Source organism: Podarcis filfolensis (assembly GCF_964270895.1).
Source record: "Podarcis filfolensis genome assembly, chromosome: 9".
NCBI lineage: Eukaryota > Metazoa > Chordata > Lepidosauria > Squamata > Lacertidae > Podarcis > Podarcis filfolensis.
Genome location: NC_139610.1, coordinates 19,243,543 through 19,264,676, shown reverse-complemented (window position 1 = coordinate 19,264,676; position 21,134 = coordinate 19,243,543). Strand labels below are relative to the sequence as shown.

General features: G+C 45.1%; 1 protein-coding gene and 1 long non-coding RNA gene across 2 annotated transcripts in view; one reads left to right on the top strand and one right to left on the bottom strand.

Annotated features, from left to right (window-relative positions):
* The window catches only part of GABRA4 (gamma-aminobutyric acid type A receptor subunit alpha4), a 65,985-nt gene extending 53,568 nt beyond the window's left edge, over positions 1 to 12,417 (bottom strand). Inside the window, exons 1-2 of the mRNA XM_083630496.1 lie at positions 11,766 to 12,417; positions 11,430 to 11,548 (exon numbers count right to left, since the gene is read on the bottom strand). Of these exons, the coding sequence (XP_083486622.1) occupies positions 11,430 to 11,548; positions 11,766 to 11,848 (202 nt within the window). The 5' untranslated portion in view covers positions 11,849 to 12,417. The remainder of the gene's footprint in view (positions 1 to 11,429; positions 11,549 to 11,765) is intronic.
* On the top strand, positions 12,051 to 19,124 carry LOC310770380. Its single transcript, XR_014552128.1, has 2 exons — positions 12,051 to 12,150; positions 18,025 to 19,124. It is a non-coding gene; the product is annotated as an uncharacterized lncRNA (long non-coding RNA).
* The last annotated feature ends 2,010 nt before the right edge of the window (positions 19,125 to 21,134 follow it).

Genomic DNA, 21,134 nt, shown 5'->3' with positions numbered 1-21,134 from the left:
AGTCTGTATGCGTGCCTTGTCCAAGGTGCTGAAAGGTTTTTCCAAAGCCTTGCTATACAGAAGATCAGCAGGAGATGGACAGCTCCATCTCCCCCAATTCTTAACTAGGAGGAGCTAGCAAGGGAAGGCTCCATAAAGGGAGCTATTTCTGCAGTTCCCTGCACCAGGCACAGAATCAACCATGTGAGGACACAGTATCGTCTTCCATGCAAGGAAAGATTAACCCATTGGCAGGACTCTATCAGCAAACTATTCCACTTAAATTATTTGAGTGAGACTTACGCTTTCTAACTTACAGCTATACTTCATGATCATATAATGTAGTTGGCAAGAGTCTAACTTGCTTTTGCACGTTGGAATAATGTAGTGTCAGGTTTCCTGCTAATGAACAAGTGCTGTGCATCATCCTAAATTGTCTCAGTGAAATACGCCATATACATACATATATATATATATATATATATATATATATATATATTTGAGGCAAACCAAGATAACATCTTCTTCCAAACCAACATTGTTAAGCCAAAGATTTTGATGACAAGAAGTCTTTCCTTTTATCTCATCTTCTCTCTTTTTTCTAAATACAACCATTTCCTTAATACTGGGTGAAATATAGCTGGTGGCCAATAAATATTGTTTCCCACGGTTAACCAGAGTTAATGATTTGCTGTGAATGTGCAGATTTCACCTGCCTTGTGTGCAGAAGCAACAAACCCAAATCCCTGGCTTAATGTTACCTTCAAACTGGGTATCATAATTTGTTTCACTCCAAACAAACCCTGAAGAATAAATCAAGAGCAAACTCTGGCTACAGATTTAGGTCTGATTGGAATGAAACAAATTATGATGCTAAGCCAGGGATCACGGTTTGTTTCTCCCACACACCAGTGGGAAGGATCAAAGCATGCAGGGATTGGCATGGCTTACTGTGATGTACAAACCAGGACCATGTATCTGTATTTCAGTAAAGTGTTGTAATGAAGGACTGATATAAATGAGTTTGTTCCAGATGTTGCAAAGAACCAATGTGACTCCTTTTAGCACAAGCCAATGCTGATTTTAAACAATTACTATTGAGTGATAAATTGTCGACTATTAAGGAACAGCAGCTAGCAGATTACAAACATAAAATAGCAAGTGGTATGCGATTACAAAATATAGGCTATCAGATATTAATAATTAAATATGAAACATAGTTTTTTTAATATCTCACATCAAGTCTCAAATTCTTATTTCCCCCCCTTTAAATTACCAAACTAGTCATGCTTCGTGACTGGCATTTGTTTCACGTTATTATATAAGTCATTTATAACATATACAGTTGAAGGAGAAGCCAGAAATTATATATGTTTCTGAAAGAAACCTACAGCAAATTGAATTCCTTTCTTACTGAGATCAGAAGCTATGATTGACAACGTTTTACAGGAGTCATGGGAATTTATCTTTATCATATGGCCTGCATCAGCTTATATTCTGCCTAGTTATCCAATAGTTTTTTTTCCTAAAGCATAGCTTTAAACACAAGCCTAAATCCCTCCTTGGTATCCTGAAAATCACAGATTCCAAACTCTTGGACAAAAAACTCTTGAGGGAAAAAAGACCAAGAAAACATGATATTAAAAAAGGAAAGAAAAATACACAGTGCCAATAAACACTGTCAACTCATATTGATAATACAATATCAAGCAGTACTTTCATCCAAGATTGTACTTATAAGTCGATAAAAGCCTTCCAAACAGGTATCCAACTATAGTAGAACTGTAATTGCACAACAGCATGAAAATCCCAATCACTTACTCTCCATCAACATTACAAAAATATTTCAGGTAACAGCGCAGAGAAAACACAATTTAGTTACATTTTCAGATCCTATCTAGCTATAAATTAAAAGCTGGTCCAAAGTGCTGGTTATTGAGTGTAAGACAGCTCTCGAACCACTCTTTGTTTGCTTTTTTGGCGTGGGTGAGTCACCTACGCCAAAAAAGCAGACAAAGAGTGGTTCGAGAGCTGTCTTACACTCAATGCCCATTCCATCACAATACACTTCCTGCCAGGTGAATAATTGGTGATCTTTAAGGAATATCTATTTCCTGAGAGACAATGACTCTTTTCCTGCTTCATTTCCCTTTTAACAATAGAGAAGGAAGGTCCATCTTCAAAGTTAACTTGCACACTGGCTGGTCACTTCAAGTAACAGTAATGACTGCTCACCTTGCCCACCAAAGGTAAAGGTAAAGGGACCCCTGGCCGACTCTGGGGTTGTGGCACTCATCTCACTCATCTCACTTTATTGGCCAAGGGAGCCGGCGTACAGCTTCCGGGTCATGTGGCCAGCATGACTAAGCCACTTTTGGCGAACCAGAGCAGCACACAGAAACGCCGTTTACCTTCCCGCCGGAGTGGTACCTATTTATCTACTTGCACTTTGACGTGCTTTCGAACTGCTAGGTTGGCAGAAGCAGGGACCGAGCAACGGGAGCTCACCCCCTCGCGGGGATTCGAACTGTCGACCTAGGCAAGTCCTAGGCTCTGTGGTTTAACCCACAGTGCCACCCGTGTCCCTTATCACCCACCCTACCCTCCCTCTAACTGTTTTAAGGTTGTTGCAGGTTAACCTTTTCCTTTTCAGGTCCGTGGGCATTGCTGCAGTCGCACGATGGTTGCTATTTCCGTTTCCCAGATTCTGCAGGTTTTGCCTTCCCCATAGCAATTGTCACAACTTTGGTGGTTTTAGGCCTTGGGCGGTATTCTTTAGTCCATCAACGGAATGGAGGGGTAGCGTGGTTACGCACCCCTCGCGCAGTGCTGTTAGCAGGGCACCGTTTGAGGGGTTTTCGCAGGGAGTCACTGGCCACGAGTGCTCGGTGTATGGTCAAACTCCCAGAACTGGAGGGGGGCAGCTGCGTAAACATCCATTTTGCAGTCTCCCCTATATTTCCTGCCTCGCCCTTGCCCAGCCTCAGTCCCCAATTGGGGGCTGAGAGGGATAACCGCCCAATGCTTAAGCCAAGGTTTCCTACATCTGAAATTTAATAAAGTTGTGGCCTAATTTTAATCCTACTGCGTTGTGTCTTGTTTTTCCTGGCCCTGGCTCCCAGGGGTGAGGGGTCTGTGGCTGGGCACACAAAGCCCAACCCATTGCTCTGACTGATCAAGAGGTTTGAAGTAAAATTCACCTCTAAAGCATGGAGGAAGAGAGGGGGGATGGAGAGAGGATTGGAGAGGAGAAGACCTGCCATGGTTCCAATCCTGTTGTAATTGAATGGACAGTCATACTCCCAAAATTTTAAGTTCCAGCCCAGCAAATTATTATCAATGAAGAGTCAAAACAGAAGTTAGGAATTTTTTTTAATCATCTGGTTTCTTTTCTGTATTGACTGTCTTTAATGCCTCTGTCTCTCTATGTTTCCCAGTTAAAATACCTCTTTTGGGTATGAACTCCTAGAAGAAGCAGAGGGTGGATAACCAGTGGTGGCTGGAACTCACAGTGCCTGGGGGCTGGGCTGATGGCTGTTAGAACCATTCATACGCCCACTTTTAAAAAGCAGGGTGGTACAAATCCCCTTCTCTAGATGAGCAAGCTGATAGCACTTCCTACTCATTTTTCAGCCTTTTACCCTACAAATGCTAAGAAGTGTACTGACAGGGACTAATTTTAAGAGTCTAAGGCAATGTTGCAATTGATGAAATCTCTACTGAAGCCAAGATGGTTTCAGATTTCTTTGAATCTGGGTACATGCCATCTTTAGGAAATCAACAGAAAGCCAACAGTATCTCCACATTCCAGGAAAACTGTACGACAAAATTACTGATAAGGAAATATTTATCGGGTTGGGGGGGTGGGGAATTTGGAAAACATCCAGGCTTCAGCAGACGCTTACACGTCATTCTGTTCTAACCTAGAAAGCAGAATGTTACATGATGATTTGTTGTAATAAACCGGTCGGATTTTATTTATAATTCACAAGGGGCACAGCCCAGCCAAGCTGACACATTTAAGGCCCATTAATTTCAGCAGGAAATCCATATGACTTAAAATTTGGCCGGATCCTACCCAAGGTGTTTATCAGCAGAAGTCGGCCCATTCTGTTTCAGCCTCTACATTTTTCATGCCAGTGCAATTTTAATAGGGGTTAGGACGCGGATGGTGCTGTGGGTTAAACCACAGAGCCTAGGGCTTGCTGATCAGAAGGTCGGCAGTTCGAATCCCCACAACAGGGTGAGCTCCTGTTGCTCTGTCCCAGCTCCTGCCAACCAAGCAGTTTAAAAGCATGTCAAAGTGCAAGTAGATAAATAGGTACCACTTGGGCAGGAAGGTAAACGGTGTTTCCGTGTGCTGCTCTGGTTCACCAGAAGTGGCTTAGTCATGCTGGCCACATGAGCTGTATGCCGGCTCCCTCGGTCAGTAAAGCGAGATGAGCGCCACAACCCCAGAGTCGTCCGTGACTGGACCTAACGGTCAGGGGTCCCTTTACCTTTAGGATGGAGATTGAAACTAAGCTAAATGGACACAGGCAGAAGTATGATAGCTGTATAATGTTGGAGTCCAATGGAGACAGACAGAGAGAGAGAGAGAGAGAGAGAGAGAGAGAGAGAGAGAGAGAGAGAGAGAGATGGGGCGTGGAAAAGTTGCCTCACTGGTAGTCTCTCCCAGCCCCCTCAAGAAAGTGCTTTCACCTTTTCTTTTTTTAAAAAAACAACACATATAGGTCTTAAGCCTTTGCAGATAAGTGTGCTTTTTGATATTGGGTGTGGCCATGGTCACATGCTGACAGCTTCTAGGAGTCACAGGTGAAAGCTGAGTGCAGGGTGTGGACCAAAGGTGGACAAACTCCCCCAGAAGGAGCACAAAGTGTCCCCAGCAAGAGGTACTACCCCTCCCCTAACACTAAATAAAAGGTTTAAATGAAATGAAATGAAACTAAAAAGAAGGTTTAAGCAGAGGCTTCTAAACTGAGGTTGGATGGCCATCTGTCATGGATGCTTTAGCTGAGATTTCTGCATTGCAGGCAGTTGGACTAGATGACCCTTGTGGACCCTTCCAGCTCGACAATTCTATGATTCTGTGATTTTATGAATAATAACAACTGCCACACAGGTGCTTTCACAGAATCTGTGACATGTCAGCCCAGCTTCTGTGAAATCTGTACAGAATTTAACCAGAGCTAAATGTGCTGGAAAACATGATTCAGCAGGAACATTAAATATTCCATTGCTTGTCAACCTGGAACACAACTTTAACATTAAATGTTCTCTTCTCATTGAATCTTGCCATGCTCTCTGACATTTGTTTACTTATGTGTTCATTGGTGAATTACATGCTTTCCAAAAAAGAAAAAAAAGAAAAAAGTGAAACACTTTTGGCATAAAAGTTTGTCAGCAAAAAAGAAAAAAACGAAGAAGAAAAAGAATATTTTAATGATTAATCAGCTGCTGCTATTCTGAGTTATGTCAAAGAAACAAACCTTTGCACACTGCCATACAATCACGATTAAATCATAATATGAGTTCTTTCTAGTTCAGCAGAAAGGTACCTTTACTACAAAAATGGACAATACAAGGCTAGATACTATCTCCCCAAATCAGAGTCTTTTATTCAATCTGCTTCTTAGGAGCTTTAAAAACTGTTCACCTTTTTGAGTTTGGACAAAGAAGCAACAAAAATGGCCCAACACCCAACTTGGATTTCAAAGGTTTTCTTTCTAGGGCTTTCATTGAATTTTCCTTCCATTCCAAATGTGAACACAAAGTAAACCCTATCTTATGCATGGTAGTTCTCCAACATTCCTAGTTTACAAGGTTGCTTCATTCATTTACATGGCAGCAACCCCAGGTCTGCTGCTGGATCTTCATTCAACAAGAATCAGCTGCCCCATTCCACACCTGAAGTGGACTTCCACTGTTTCATCTTGGTCCATTATGTCCATCCATCATTCTGCTATCAAAACTTTCCACCTTCCTCATCACTCAAGACCATATAAAGCCCATCCTTAAATTCCTGCTTTGGCTTCCTGTTCGTAATGAGATTTTGCACAAGTGTCTTGTTCTTACCTTTAGAGTCCTCATCTCTCTGTGCTTCTTTCCCAACAAACCTTCATTTATCCAAATTCACCACCCTTAGCTGTCCAAATGCTCCCTGAAACTCCTCTATCTTTTCTCCCTGGCTGCCTAGGATCCACTCCTAGAATACACCTAGGAAGCCAACTACCTTCACTTCCTCCAGATCCCTCCTCAAAACTCTTCTTTTTCTGCAAAGCCTTTGGAATAAACCCCTATTCACAATACCCTACTACTGCATCTAAGACTGCCGTCCTGTGCACACCTGGCCAGCAATAAGGCTTAGTGGGACGGACTTTCAAGGAGACATGCCTAGGATTGCATTGTCAGTCACATGTACCTAAAAAAAGTACATGCACCTGAAATAATTGCACATCCTTCTCCTACCTAAATTTCCTTCCTCTGCCTCTGCTGTTCCGCTTGGGTCTCTTTCAAGGTTGTAAGCCCCTTGGAGTAGGGCCTACCAAGCCTACAGAGTACAGAGATAGTGTTATAACCCGGGCTTGCCATCAAACATACACCTTCACCTCTCAAGCAGACATACCTGTACGAGGCAAAGTGTTTCCAAACACATGCTTGTATCATTTACACACATTTCTCCTTAAGGTGTAAGCCTATAACTGTAATTGTTGAAGCAGCCCAAATATCTACTATCTGCCCCATGTTGGACCAGGGTGGGCAACCTTTTCTCCTTTTAAGGGTCACCATCTTTCCAGGGGTGGGGTGGCACTGTGGTCTAAACCACTGTGCCTCTTGGGCTTGCTGATCAGAAGGTTGGCAGTTCGAATCCCCGCGATGGGGTGAACTCCTGTTACTCGGTCCCAGCTCCTGCCAACCTACATAGCAGTTTGAAAGCATGTCAGTGCGAGCAGATAAATTGGTACCACTGTGGTGGGAAGGTAAATGGCGTTTCCATTTGCTGCTCTGGTTTCGGTGTTCCATTGCGCCAGAAGAGGCTTAGTCATGCTGGCCACATGACCCGGAAAAACTGTCTGCGGACAAACACCGGCTCCCTCGGCCTGTAAAGCGAGATGAGCACCGCAACCCCAGAGTCATCTGCGACTGGACTTAACTGTCAGGGGTCTTTTACCTTTACCTTTTTATCTTTCAGGGGCTGCAAGCCAGCTGTGGGTGGGGTCAAAGCCAGCAGTGAGTAGGGTTAGGAACTGAAAATGGATCAAACCACCCCTTCCCCCCCCCGCCACCCACTTTTCTCTCTTTCTGCCAGCCCTCCTCCACCCCATGCCTAGCAGGTCCCTGGTGAGGAACAGGTCACTCTTCCCACAGGTTTGAACAAATTGCTTGCAGGGGGATTTTGACAGAGAACACCCATGCACCATACTTTACAGAGAGCATTCCTCTATATGGAAGCACCTTCCTCTGCATAGGAGACAACTCCTAGGAGCTAAGGTCCCTTTGCCCACCACCCAATAAAAATTTTGAGGGGGCGGGGCAGCCCCCAAAGTTGATGGACATTGCCATTCAATTGGTGTGCGTGCACCGCGTCCTGTGATTGATTATGTGGGGTGGGCCTTACCTGCCACTCCAATATTTTATTCAAGATGTCACCTCTGCTGCCCAGTGTGACCCAATTTAAATATATACTTAAGTGAAGGCAGAACTTGTCCATCAGCAGTTATCATTAGGAGAGAAGATGAGCAAGTAGACAAGTCACCTGGTCACAGTCTTCTCCACTCTGGTGAGATGTATTTAAATTGTAGCAATTATTTCTAAAATGGACTCTATCAGCCCATGAAAATTATATGCGAATCTCTGCCCTTTATAACTATTTTTATGTTATCCATTTACTCTTTTTCTTTATGTTGTTGGTGATGGCTGCCCTACTTTGAAATTAGGCAGACCGTCATGTGTGCAATCTTTTTGTCACAGGAATCCCACCCCAATCTAGAGTCATCTCAGTGTGAATCCTGTGTAGCAATACTCCTATTTATCTGAACCACTGACTCTCCAACCATCAAATGGCCCCTGAGGGTACCTCTCAATTATATGACTTTATGTGCCTCAGATAGATAATGTGACATATAATCATTTATGGGACCCTAAAATTGGCATTTATTCCAGAAAGATTAACAGCCTCTTTCTCAGGTGACTATGAAATCTGCACAAGATGTAAAATAGATGAGATCATGCATTTTAGCAGGCCAGCTATAGTTTGTGGGACACATCATTGTGGAGCCAGAAGCTGATACATCTGTTCATTCAACACTTCTGTAGCTGATTCTCAGTCATGTAGGGACTCTAGTTGCTTATTAATGCAAATGTTTGCTTCACTTTAGAGACAAAAAAGTTATCATTTTGTGGTGTGGGGGGTGTAAAGGACCTCTGGATGGTTAAGTCTAGTTGAATTTGACTTTGGGGTGCAGCGCTCATCTCTGCTTTCAGGCCGAGGGAGCTGGCGTTTGTTCTCAGACAGCTTTCCGGGTCATGTGGCCAGCATGACTAAACCACTTCTGGTGTGACTGGACTTAACTGTGTGTGTACATCATTTTTGCCTTCTAAACATTTTTAAGATACATGGGTGGGTGCCAGACTAAAAGGTAAAGGGACCCCTGACCATTAGGTCCAGTCGTGGCTGACTCTGGGGTTGCGGCGCTCATCTCGCTTTATTGGCCGAGGAAGCCGGCGTACAGCTTCCGGGTCATGTGGCCAGCATGACTAAGCCACTTCTGGCAAACCAGAGCAGCGCATGGAAACGCCGTTTACCTTCCCACCGGAGCGGTACCTATTTATCTACTTGCACTTTGATGTGCTTTCAAACTGCTAGGTGGGCAGGAGGAGGGACCAAGCAATGGGAGCAATTCCTTTTAGTTCTTGGGTTGGTAGAACATCATATAACTCAAAGACCTTAAACTCTTTAAGCGCCATGTATGCTATTCAATAAGCAAACATGCATGTTTGAAGCGATTAAATAGTTGGGATGAGAGAAAATATTCTAAACATTACATGTAGTTGTCTGATTTTGTTCCACATATAGGGAAAATAACTGTTTTAGGGTTGCAGTCTTAAACTCACTTACTTGACAGCAACCCCCACTGATTATAGTGAGACTTAGTTTTGAACAACATGCATAAGTTCATACTGTGCCTAAGCAGTTGGGTCAAGTATAATTTTTGATTCCTCCCCATCCCTTTGAATTGTAGTGTCCTATGCCATCAGGACTGGCCCTACCATTGGATAGTGTGGGGCAGTATCCTATCATGAGAGCCAGGGAGTGGCAGCAAGTTGTTGGGGGGCAGAGATGTGTTTGCGGCCTGACCTGGCCTGCACTCCCTAAGCTAGTCTGTTGCTCTCTATGGAAACATAATGCCCCATCGCCAGTGTTGGAAATAAGATCCAGCTACCAGTCTGGTCATCTTATTGTCCTTGGATTCAGGCAGCAAAATATCTCAGACTAGTCCTGCATCCAGTATCACAAACCACTTTCATAATCTCCCTCAAAAGGACTTTGCCATGTGACATGGAGAGCTGCTGTTCAAGAACCACAAATCCAAAAGCTCTCTTTATGTCTAACTTGGGCCACAGTTCTTTGGAGCTGAGCTAGAAAAAATTGGCTGCCTTTAATCTTCTTGGTAAAGTTTTCTCTTGTAACTCAAAAGTTTCCAGAACCTCACGCCAACCAAAGTGGATCAAGTAAAAGCTACCATCTCACAAAAACACATGCAAAACGTTTATGAGATTTGTGATCAGACAATATCTGTGCATGCACACTGGAGAGAAATGTATAAAAGAGACGAGAAAACCACCGTTGTGTCGCTGGTTGAGTGTGATGTTTTCATAAGGTTAACTTCATCTATGCTTCGTGTTCTTCAACAGACCTCAGAGCAGCCCAACTCTACTGAAAAGATGTCTAAAATAAGCAGGAACTGATAGTGCCAAGTTGCTTCCCATTATGACTGCACTGGGTAACAGCATATCTGGAAATTACCGGCATAGATGCCAGCGTAGGTGTATCACATGTCTAAACTAAGCACTTAAAGAAAGAAGCACAATGTTTTCACAGAACAAGCCTCAGCAAAGTCTTTGCTCAGTGCTGGTTGCATAGTAGCCTCCGAAATAACTCCATCGCCTCATCCTACATTTTGACACATGCCCGTTTCCAGCAACAAGGAAGAGCTGCAGCCAGCCCTCAACACTTTGTCATGGAAGCAAAGGGGAGGCGGAGTGTTGCTTGATCCTGTGGGACTTTTTGCACCTCCTGGGTCACAAATCCAACCCACAAATCTGGCCATGGGTTGACTCAAAGTTCAGCCACCCAACCTGCTAAATCAGAAAAATGAACAAGTATAATTAACGCGGCGGCGAGGGCAGCAATTAAGCAAAGCCAGGATGAGCGGCTGCTACAAAAATCTGGAGGTCCCCATGTATTGGACTAGAGCTAAAAAATTTGAGGGGGCATAAATGCGAGCTAAAGAAGGGGGCGTTCCACTTTCTGCTGCTACCGCCTGCAAGGGATGGGGCTTTCGATGTGAACGTTGTTGCCAAGATCATCAGATGCAGGTGCAAGATTTCTTTTAAAAAACCAAATAAAACCTCCCATAGCCTCACTGCCGGAGTGTGCGGGTGTGTTTTTAATCAGAAGCAGCAGCTGCATTTGCTCTCCTTTGACAGAATGCCAAGCGATTGCTGCCCCCAAAGTGGCAGGATCCAGGCAACCAACTCTCAACTTCTCTCCTACCACCATGTACACAATCTGCAGATGAGGTTGGGCGGGGGGTGGGGAGGAATGGGGGCCCAGCTGCTAAATCCCTGTTTTCTCTGCTTAATGTGGCGGAATCAGAGAGGGGCAGGGGAGAGGAGGTAGCCGAAACTGGCAGGGAGGAAGGTTCCCCGGCGTCGCCTTGCCACTGCTGGATCGCCAAGGATGTGAACTCGGAGGAGGAGACCAAACTTCCTCCCTACTCATGTTAAGCATGTAGCGGAATTTTGATTGACAAGCTGCCGCCGAAATCCAAAACAGGACCCAGGAAACTGGTCTGAGAAGCTGTGCTAGAACCAGTGGGTGGCTGTGGCGTTTCTAAGCATAGAAGGAGCAGCTTTGGGTGCCACAATCTGGAATGTGGCTCTCTTTTTTTGTGGGGGGGGGGATGTAAAGAATCAGAATGCTCTCCCTCCCTTTTCTCCCCCCCCTTCCCCATCCAAGTGATCAGATATAGCAGAGCTGGAGGAGGGAAATGGGTTCAACATGGTTTGTGGAAGGCACACAACAAGAGAAAATCAACCATCATCATTACTTTGTTTTTGTTTTGGTTTGGAAAGGCACAGAAGCATACCTAGGCGAATTTCCCCCACAGACAAGACACACAGGCAGACTCAGCACAGACAGCAGGGACCGTACACAGTAACCATACCCCCAAATCCAGGACGCAGCCTGTTGTCATAACCATCCAGGAGACGGTCCAGGATGCGCGTGAAATTCTCCGGCCATAATTTCTCCTCCTTTTTGAGCTGTCCCGGGAGCACGGTGAGGCTACAAGGGAGTGGGGGGTGGAAGCACAAAAGCATTTTAGTGGGAAAGAGGCAAGAAGAAAGGAGAGGCGGGGAGAGAGAGGTGGCAGCTTTGATTTCGCCCTCGCCAACTCACCTTCCTCTCTCTCTCCCCTTCCCAAATCCGGGGCATCAAGTAAGGGGTGCCAGGGAATTGGACGGAGGGGTGGGGGGGGTGGGGATGCTGCCCTGCTACTCACCAGGTCGTCAGGCACAGGAAGTGTAGGAAGGTGACAGACAGACCCCAAGGCATCGCGATCGCTGGCTCCTTGGCAGAAACCATCTTTGCTTGCCATACTTTAAGCCTGGTAGCACGTTCCCCCGTCACTAAACGCCTTGTCCAGAGATCACACAGCCGCGAAAAGGAGGAGAGGCGGGGTGGGGGGTGGAGAGAGAGAGAGACAGAGACGGAGAAGAAGAGGAGCGGGGTGGAGTGGAGAGGAGGAGAGGGAGGGAAGCGAACCCACCGCCGCCGCCACCGGCGCACCCGCTCTTCCCAGCCACACGCTCGATGTGCCTGCTGCTTGCCTTGGAGAGCCAGCGAGGGAGCCTGGCAGACGCCAATCGACCAAAGCAGAGGAGGAGGTGAGGGGGCGAGCCTGGGCTGGGCTGGGGCCCCGATCCCCTGAGCCAAACCCCCGCCGCCCCGATCCTACATCGCGTCGGTTTCTCCCGTTGCCAAACGCGTGGCGCGCTCAGACGCAGGACGCGCGCGCAAGTTGCCTCCGCTCCCAAGTCCCTTTCCCTCCACTCCAGGGGGCAACAGGCTTCCAAACCCCACCTCTTCTTCTTCTTCTTTCTCCTGGCTGACTCCGCCCCGCTACTCCGCCCCAGGAGGATTTTTAATTTTTTATTTTATTTTGCAACATGGTTTCAGGGCCCCTCCTGTGAGTGTATGTTGTACTTTTCTCTTTCTAGCGAGAGTTGGGGCGGCGGCGGGTCCTCCGTCAAGAGGCCTGCCCCAGAACCTCGGGGCTCATATTCTCTGGAAATCTTAAGCGATGGCAATGACGTATTGTTGATCCCGCACCTCTGAGCGTGTGCAGAGCGCCTTTTCTTCCAAGTGCTACGCCCTCCCACTTGGGAACATAAGGAGATGGTTTGTAGCGAGGAGGCTATTCGTTCTTCTGCCTCAGTATTGTCAACTGGAGACAATGAGTGTCTCTCAACCCTGACTGGAGATGTCTGGGATTGAACCCGGAACCTTTCGCATTGTGCTCTGCCTCTGAGCTACGCCACCATCAAGTCCGAAGGACTCCCTTTGCAAACCGGTTTAATTAAAGCTCCTCTTCTTTGCAACTGAAGACTTTCCAGAGATCCCATTTAGGCTTAAACACGAATCTCCTTATTAAGTCTGTTCCCGTGGCCAAGTCATATGTCCTGAAACGTAAGAAACGCTCAGAAAAGAGTGGCTTTCAGCATATGCTTAGCATCTTCCCTTCACAAGCCATGGATACGAAATGACCAACTTTTATACACCTGGGATCAGTAGGAAAGACTTCCAACCCGTATGCTTTGGGCAGGCTTCAGACTCCTTAGAAAACGCAACCTGATGAGCAACAGCCACTACTAATCTTTCCTTCCTTAATGTGGATTAAAAACTGCTAGTAGTATCCCTCAAGAGCAATTTTGTTTCCCTATGGGAGAGAAGAGAGCACACACATAGCAATTGGCAAGAAAAGTCATTTTGCAAATTCCAGCAAGGACCCTCATTCTCAAACACACACACACACACACACACACACACACACACACACACACACACAAAAACACACCCCTATCAACTGCCTGTGCAGACGCCTCTTTTTGCCTTCCCTTTCCTCCATCACAATGGCCCTCAGGGACCTTCACCCCCCCTCTTCCTGTCATTATCCAGCCTCATTGCCTACGGGCAACGCTACCACTTTCACTTCTGCTTCGAAACCCCACATCCCAGAATGACGCAGACTTGCTGTCACAGTTTCTCTCTAGCTATTCTGCTGTGCATGCCTCTGTCTCTCTCCCATTCCTTCCCAGATGTCCTGGCCGTGATCATGGTGATGAAGTCTTCATTTGTCTTGATTGTCTTTTGGAGGGAGGGAGAGAGGGAGAGGGAGGCACCAAAAAAAAGACAATGAAACCAGGGGAGAATAAAGAGCACATGTGCGCTCCTTTGATGGGAGAGGCTGGGTGACAAGGCGATTTCTTCCTACAGAGATCCTGGCATAAAATTAAAGAGGAGGGGGCTAGAGAAAGAGGAGCCCTCCCAGTGCACTGTGATGCTAAAAACAGTGCTCTCCCTACCAAATGCATATAATCCGGCTAATTATCCCTGGCCACTCAACAGAGAGATGTCAGCTTCAGAGAGGGTGGTAGTCAGATAAGTGCCTTTAGAACAGCACGATCAAGTCCAGGTTTTGGTGACCCAAATAATTTCCATCACACCAGCATCAAGGGATTAGGTGACTCTTCCTCAGATCCATTTTAGAAAGATTTCAGAGCTTGCTGGATTTCTCCTGGGAAATGTGCTTCATGCAAACAGTTTGAGCCAGCCAGACCCACAGCAGGGATTCTTGGATCCGAAGGCCATCCTGTATTTAAATGTTATTTAAATACAGGTGTGGAGGTAGAACTTGAATGGTACAATCCTGTGCACGTCTACTCAGAAGTAAGCTCCACCGAGCCGACTAAGGCTAACCTTCCAGGTAGGTCTATAGAGAACTACAGCTTAAATGATTCATTTATCCCTGCATCACCAACCAGCACACATGAGCGTCTCATTACTTTTTTCTTTTCTTTTTTGCCTTTGAAACGGAATCTGATTATCTTCAATACTGTTGTACCCTTGAATTCTTCCAGATTGCACTTCAGATCTTGTTCCTCTAAAGGTGTCCTCCTGAGTCCTTTGGATAAAGAACGCACAGAGAGACTCTGTGATGCTGTACTTAAAATTTACTTCACTTTATTGTTCATTCAAAGGGCTTCCATCTAGATAAGCAACTCTTCAAAACAAAGGCCTGCTTGAGTTTGAGAAGACTGCAAGTTTATTTGCTCTGGCTGCATTTCTTCCTTCTTCTTCTTCTTCTTCTTCTTCTTCTTCTTCTTCTTCTTCGGAAATTCAGCTAGGTCCCATCTAGATTTGCTCTCTTTGCATACAGTATTCTGCGTGAATTCTATTACTGCTATATGGAAGTGTATCAGTATTATTCAAAACAGAAAAATGAGATTTACAGTCTCATAGTCCTGGATGCACATTAGTTTGGGTATCAGCAACTGGAGGACCTATGGCCGAATCTGGCCTCCCTGTTCCTGCTCCAATGAAGAGGGGTGTGGAGAGAGCAGTGACTGGCAACAGGAATGATTAGCACTTCACTCTGGGGCTTCTGCTGCACATCAAAATGTTATGGTAGATCTTGGAAAAGTTCAGAAAATGGGCAACTAAAATGACCGAAGGGCTGGGAAAACTTCCCTGTGTGGAAAAGTCTGAAGCTACAATATTTGGGGCTTATTAGTTTAGGGTGCTGGAGGAGACTCCTGAGAGTCCCATGGACTGCAAGAAGATCAAACGCATACATTCTTAAGGAAATTAGGCCTGAGTGCTCACTGGAAGGACAGATTGTGAAGCTGAGGCTCCAATACTTTGGCCACCTCATGAGAAGAGAAGACTCCCTGGAAAAGACCCTGATGTTGGGAAAGATTGAGGGTACAAGGAGAAGGGAATGACAGAGGACGAGATGGTTGGACAGTGTTCTCGAAGCTACCAGCATGAGTGTGACCAAACTGCGGGAGGCAGTGGAAGACAGAAGTGCCTGGCGTGCTCTGGTCCAGGGGGTCACGAAGAGTTGGAAACGACTAAATGACTAAACAACAACAACAATTAGTTTAGGGAAGGGAATGAATAACAGTGTATAAATTTACACATGGATGGTATGGAGAAGTTGATAAGGAGGTTTTTTCTTCTTGTCTCGTAATACCAGAAAGTGGGACCATCCAGTGAAACTGAATGTTGTAAGTTTTAAGACAGGCAAAGGAAGCAACCTTTTATTGAGCAGTCATCCTGCTATGCTTGCATCAAGGGTAACAGCAATAGCTGTTAAATCAATCATTCATTCTGATTTGTCTGCAGGGAGGTTAGAAAATGTTGCCTCGGGCAAATGTTATTATCTCATGTTCCCCAGTGCATTTTGCCATCACTTTCCTTGTTGCAAAAAAAATGGCGGGTGGGTTTTGTTACACAAGAGTTCCAAATCAACTTTCTTGTGCAACCTGCCAGTATGTGATTGAATAAGGAAAGAGTGGCAGTCTGGAGATGCTGTGAGTTATTTGGTCATTTGGTTCAATGAGCTGGGAGAGAGACCTTCTCAACGAACCGCAATCCTTCTCTCATTACAAAAGCAAAGTGAGTGCTCAGCTCTGCTGCAGTCCAGATGACTCGGTTCTGTTCTCTTGCCTACAACTTACCCTGATGCTCTCTCTCTCTCTCTCTCTCATGCACACACACATACACCATTCAGGAATTAGGGAAAGCAGTGGCCTGCATTCTTGTGTACTTGTTTCAGATATTGATACCTGCCTACTGCACCTACAGCTAACAGGAAGGCTCCACCTGTTCAAAGAATGTCTAATTTTGACTTCTTCTTCTTGTACCATCCTTTCTGTACCCAAAACAATAAACCAGTGTGACTGTTTTCCAGTGATAGATATCATAGCCAAAGATTTCCCCATAAATACAAAAAATAAAAATAAAATGTCCACTGGAAATAAACTCAAATACAACCAAACGGCATATAAAATTGTTATACTGGATTCTGCCATACAGAGAAAAATGCAACAGTAAATTCATCAAACACATGTGCACTTCACAAGGTGCAATAAAATAAAAACCATTATTTTAGTTAATTAATTACGCACATTTTAAAAAAACCAGAGCAGCATACAATGGAAGAGTGCAATATGCCGCATGAAATTCAGAATAAAATAAAATCACATTGATCAATGTTGCATGTTGCTGGGGTCACATTTCAGAGAAAGGCCATGGAAACAGAAAACTCTGAAGGAAGTTCAACACAGTTGGTGCTTATCTAAGGACAGTAGGAAGGGATTTCCATAAAGCAAGTGCTGCAGCCGTGAATGTCCTGCTCCTAATGCCTTTGAAATGCACAAAGTCACCCATAGACTGTATAATGGGAGGAAGCAGTCAACTCTCCTTAAAGTGGTGCTAGATTAATTCAGCACTAAATATTGTATGGAGGTGTCCTGACTGATGATGTTAGAAGAACTTGCAATTGGCCTTGTGGTTGCTATGCCTGGAAAAGACTGTGAGAAGGTATGATAGCCATCTGCAAATATCTGAAGGGCTGTCACATGGAAGAGGGAACAAGATTGTTTTCTCCTGCTCTGGAGGGTAGAAGGCAAACCAATAGCTTCAAATTACAAGAAGGGGGAGTCTGACTAAACATCAGGAGGAACTTTCTGACAGTAAGAGCTTTTCAGCATTGGAATGGACTCCCTTGGGAGGTTGTGGGCTCTCCTTCACTTGAGGTTTTTAAGCAGAGGTTGGATGGTCATCTGTTATGGATGATTTAGTTGAGATTCCTGCATTACAGGGGGTTGGACTAGATGAACCTTGGGGTACTTTCCAACTCTATGATTCTATGATTCTAAAAGCAGAGACATCACCTTGCCAACAAAGATCCGTATAGTTAAAGCTATGGTTTTCCCAGTAGTGATGTATGGAAGTGAGAGCTGGACCATAAAGAAGGCTGATCGCCGAAGAATTGATGCTTTTGAATTATGGTGCTGGAGGAGACGCTTGAGAGTCCCATGGACTGCAAGAAGAGCAAACCTATCCATTCTTAAGGAAATCAGCCCTGAGTGCTCACTGGAAGGACAGATCCTGAAGCTGAGGCTCCAATACTTTGGCCACCTCATGAGAAGAAAAGACTCCCTGGAAAAAAACCCTGATGTTGGGAAAGATGAGGGCACAAGGAGAAGGGGACAACAGAGGACAAGATGGTTGGACAGTGTTCTCGAAGCTACCAGCATGAGTTTGACCAAACTGCGGGAGGCAGTGGAAGACAGGAGTGCCTGGAGTGCTCTGGTCCATGGGGTCACAAAGAGTTGGACGCGACTAAATGACTAAACAACAACAAAGTGTTCACAGACTGACTGTTGAATGATCTGTTCTAGGACCTTCCCTGGTATCATTGTCAAGCACACCAGTTGGTAGTTACCCCGGTCTTCTTTCCCCCCCTTTTTGAAGATAGGGACAACATTTGCCCACTCTGCAGGGACCTCTCCTGTTCCCCAAGAATCATAAAAGTCTATAGACAGAGGCGCTGAGATTACATCCACAAGCTCCTTTAGTACCAGGCCCTGGAGATTTTAATTCATTTAAAATAGCTAGGTGTTCCCTTACCACCTCTTTTCCTATCTTGGGCTGCAGTTCCTTCCTTACACTGTTTATTCTCTTATCACCAGGTCGGGCATCACTTTCCTTTTGGGTGAAGACCAAGGCAAAGTAGGTGATGAGCAGTTCCACTTTCTGTCTGTCACCCAATAGCAATTTTCCATCTTCTCCACGCAGAGGACCTATCGATTGCTTCTTCTTCCTCTTGCTTTGACCATAGCCGAAGAAACCTTTTAAAATTATTTTAAATCTCTCTTGCAAGCCTGAGCTCTTTCTGAGCTTTAGCCCACCAGACATTCACCCTGCAACTGTTGGCTACTCATGTATACTCCTCCTTTGTGATTTCCCCTTTCTTCCATTTCAGGTGACATACATCAGTTTGCTTTCAGGCTCATGCTTCCTCCAAAGGCCTTGTGCTTCTGTTTGCTCCACCTTTCAGTGTCCAAGTCTCTCGAATTCTAAATCAATCATAGGGTTCATATTTTCTGTCCTTTAGCTACACCCATGTATTTTAATGTACTGGAAACATATTTCACAAAACTATTTTGCTGATGTTGGAGAGGAGAGAGTAGAGGTGATTATGGCATCCACAGAAGGTGCTGTCATCTATGCATATCTCTGCATGTTATCCTTTGCTTATAACTCCCACTCTTCCTAGTTTATATGTCTGCAGTGCACTCAGAATACATGCTGGGCTGGGGGCTGTGGTAAATGTGTGGGGTTAAAACCTTGTTTCACATCATGACTGCACTGTACACCTCATGATCCTGCTGACTGAACATAGTGTTGTGAGTTTTGGGGTGTGGGGAGAGCCTGTACCTGAGTGCCTTCTAATTCCTGAATTCAACAAGGCACATTTCTTGGCAATGCCCTCTAATTATGGGTCATTAAGGTAAGAAAGGAAGTGGTTCCGTGTCAGAGGAAAAATGGGTGGGGGCCCTCCTTCAACTAGCTGCTAGTTAGAAGGACAAAAGCCAGGGTTGAATTGTGTGAGCTAGAGGCTAGAAGCAGGCTGGGCACTTGAGAGACAGAGACATGCCTGATTTCTGCTGAGAGCCATGGCCGTGGCTATGGGAGAAGCAAGACCTTTTTGGGGTGTTGATGCTGTGAGCCTCTCCGTTGTAGGCTCAGGTTGCATATGTGTGTAAATAAACCATATAACATAATGATACCGCAGTCTCTGCTGTCCCTCATTCTGATGAAACTGAACCTTGGGTAAGAGCCTGGAATCTTGCATCACTCAGAGATTGGGGTGGCAGGCAACAATATCACATCACCCATGTATGGAAGTCCATCAGGACAAGGCTAAATGATAATGGCCTCCCCAAATTGTGAAGCATGGAGGGGAGAGAGGTTTGCTGAGTATACTCAAGGAGAGTGGCAGAATTCTTCCACAATTTGAGAGTGAAACTGTCTCTGAACATTTTTTTGTTGGGGGTGGAGAAAGAGAGAGAGAACTCCTCTATCGTAAACACTTCAGCTCAGTTCATACTGAATGGAACTATATTTCTAGTTCATACTGGCAGATGAAGGAAGCGATATGTACTAAGGGCTGGAAGGAAGAAGGTGGGTGGGCAGTGAAAGTGATGCCAGAACCAATCCTTCTAAATCATCCAACAGAGGTTGATGGATTGATCCAACAGGTCAAGCCAACTGCTTCCTTCAGCAATGTTAAACTAATATTAGATAGTATCAAAACTAGATTCGTGGATGCACCTGAAATTCTTCACTCGGTTTTGAGGCAGAGAATTTGCCACCTTCCGGAATATTCTCCTGGGAACTGAAATGCCTCAACAGTTTAGGCAGAGCCTGAAAAAGAAATGAGCCTCAGAGTCCTGATTGGCAATCAAAACAGTTGTGCCATCCTAAAGCTCATCCCCTCACCAGGGAGGAAGCTAAAAAAACTAGCCTGGCCAGGGAAAGTGGAAGGAACTGTTTTGGGAGTAGAGGTTTGTCAAGATAAAAAAAAACCTGAAAGCTTTTCTAAACTTTCAAAGCCTTGGAGTCCAAAGGATGGTACTGTTGTTTATGGGCCAGAAGCAGATTTGGACTAGGATTGGCTGCTTGGCTGCTGTCTGCTCAGTCTCTGTCTTTCAAACTGAAGGATTATTATACAACATGACATTTTTGTGCCTTCTTTCTATTCCATGGGAAATGGATTGTGTAAAGTTGCCCTGGAGATTTTACTAGTACTTCAGGTGGGTAGTTTTGGACTCTGGTCTTAAAAGAATTGTGAGAGGGGCTCTTTAGATGGTAATGTGCCTTCACTGACTTTAAATGTAGCTGGGGAGGAATCAATTTCAAGTTTCTCTCAGTTTTCCTCCCCATTCTTAAATAGAGTTCTCCACATTCCAGCATCAAATGGGGGGGGGGTGTTAAACACACACTTTTTTTTTTTTTTGCATGCAGTTTTTCCTAAGATGCATATTTTGCAAGCAATTCCCCCTGATGTATTGTTATTTCCCCTAGCATACGCCTTTATGAACACATTCCCTGGATATAAGCATTTTTGCACACATTATTTGATAAGAAAACTCCATGGCAAGCGTGGAGAACTGTGGATGTTGAAGGATGGCTGTGTTTATGTTCACATATCATTTCAGAAAGTGCAGATCAGGTTCATTTTTTCGCCTGTTAATGTGCACTGACTCAGATTTCTTCCCCCATCCATAAATGCAGCCTTGCTGTGTTTAGGGTCCCTTCTGCTCATTCTGCTGAGTGGGGCCCTGGACCTCTGCCCCCCAAGTCTTGCTCCAATGGTACCTCTCAACACTGCCGGCAGTCATGTCAGATATAGCCTCTGTGCAAATCTAGACTTCTCTTCAGCAGCAGGTAGCTTGACATCTGTCTCCACCTTGGATTTCTGTGAAAGTCCTGCTATATGATATTTTGTTAGGCTTGTTTGTTTGAAAGAAAATGCAATACGCTTGGCAGTATCCAGAGCAGGGGATCATTTCTTCGGCTAGTGCTCAGGGAAGCAAGAACAAATGAGAAACAGAAGGAAGGCGATGAAACAAAGGAGGCCTAAAGGATATGTCCTGTCTACTTCCTGGTTGCTCCCAGCTGTTTCTTAAATGGCTATTTCGACTTCTGATAGCCTGCAGCAAGAGAGAGAGCGAGGATGTTTGGGAGGAGTCTTGGGGAGAGCTGTTCAGTACACAATGTTCCCCTTCTGAGGCTT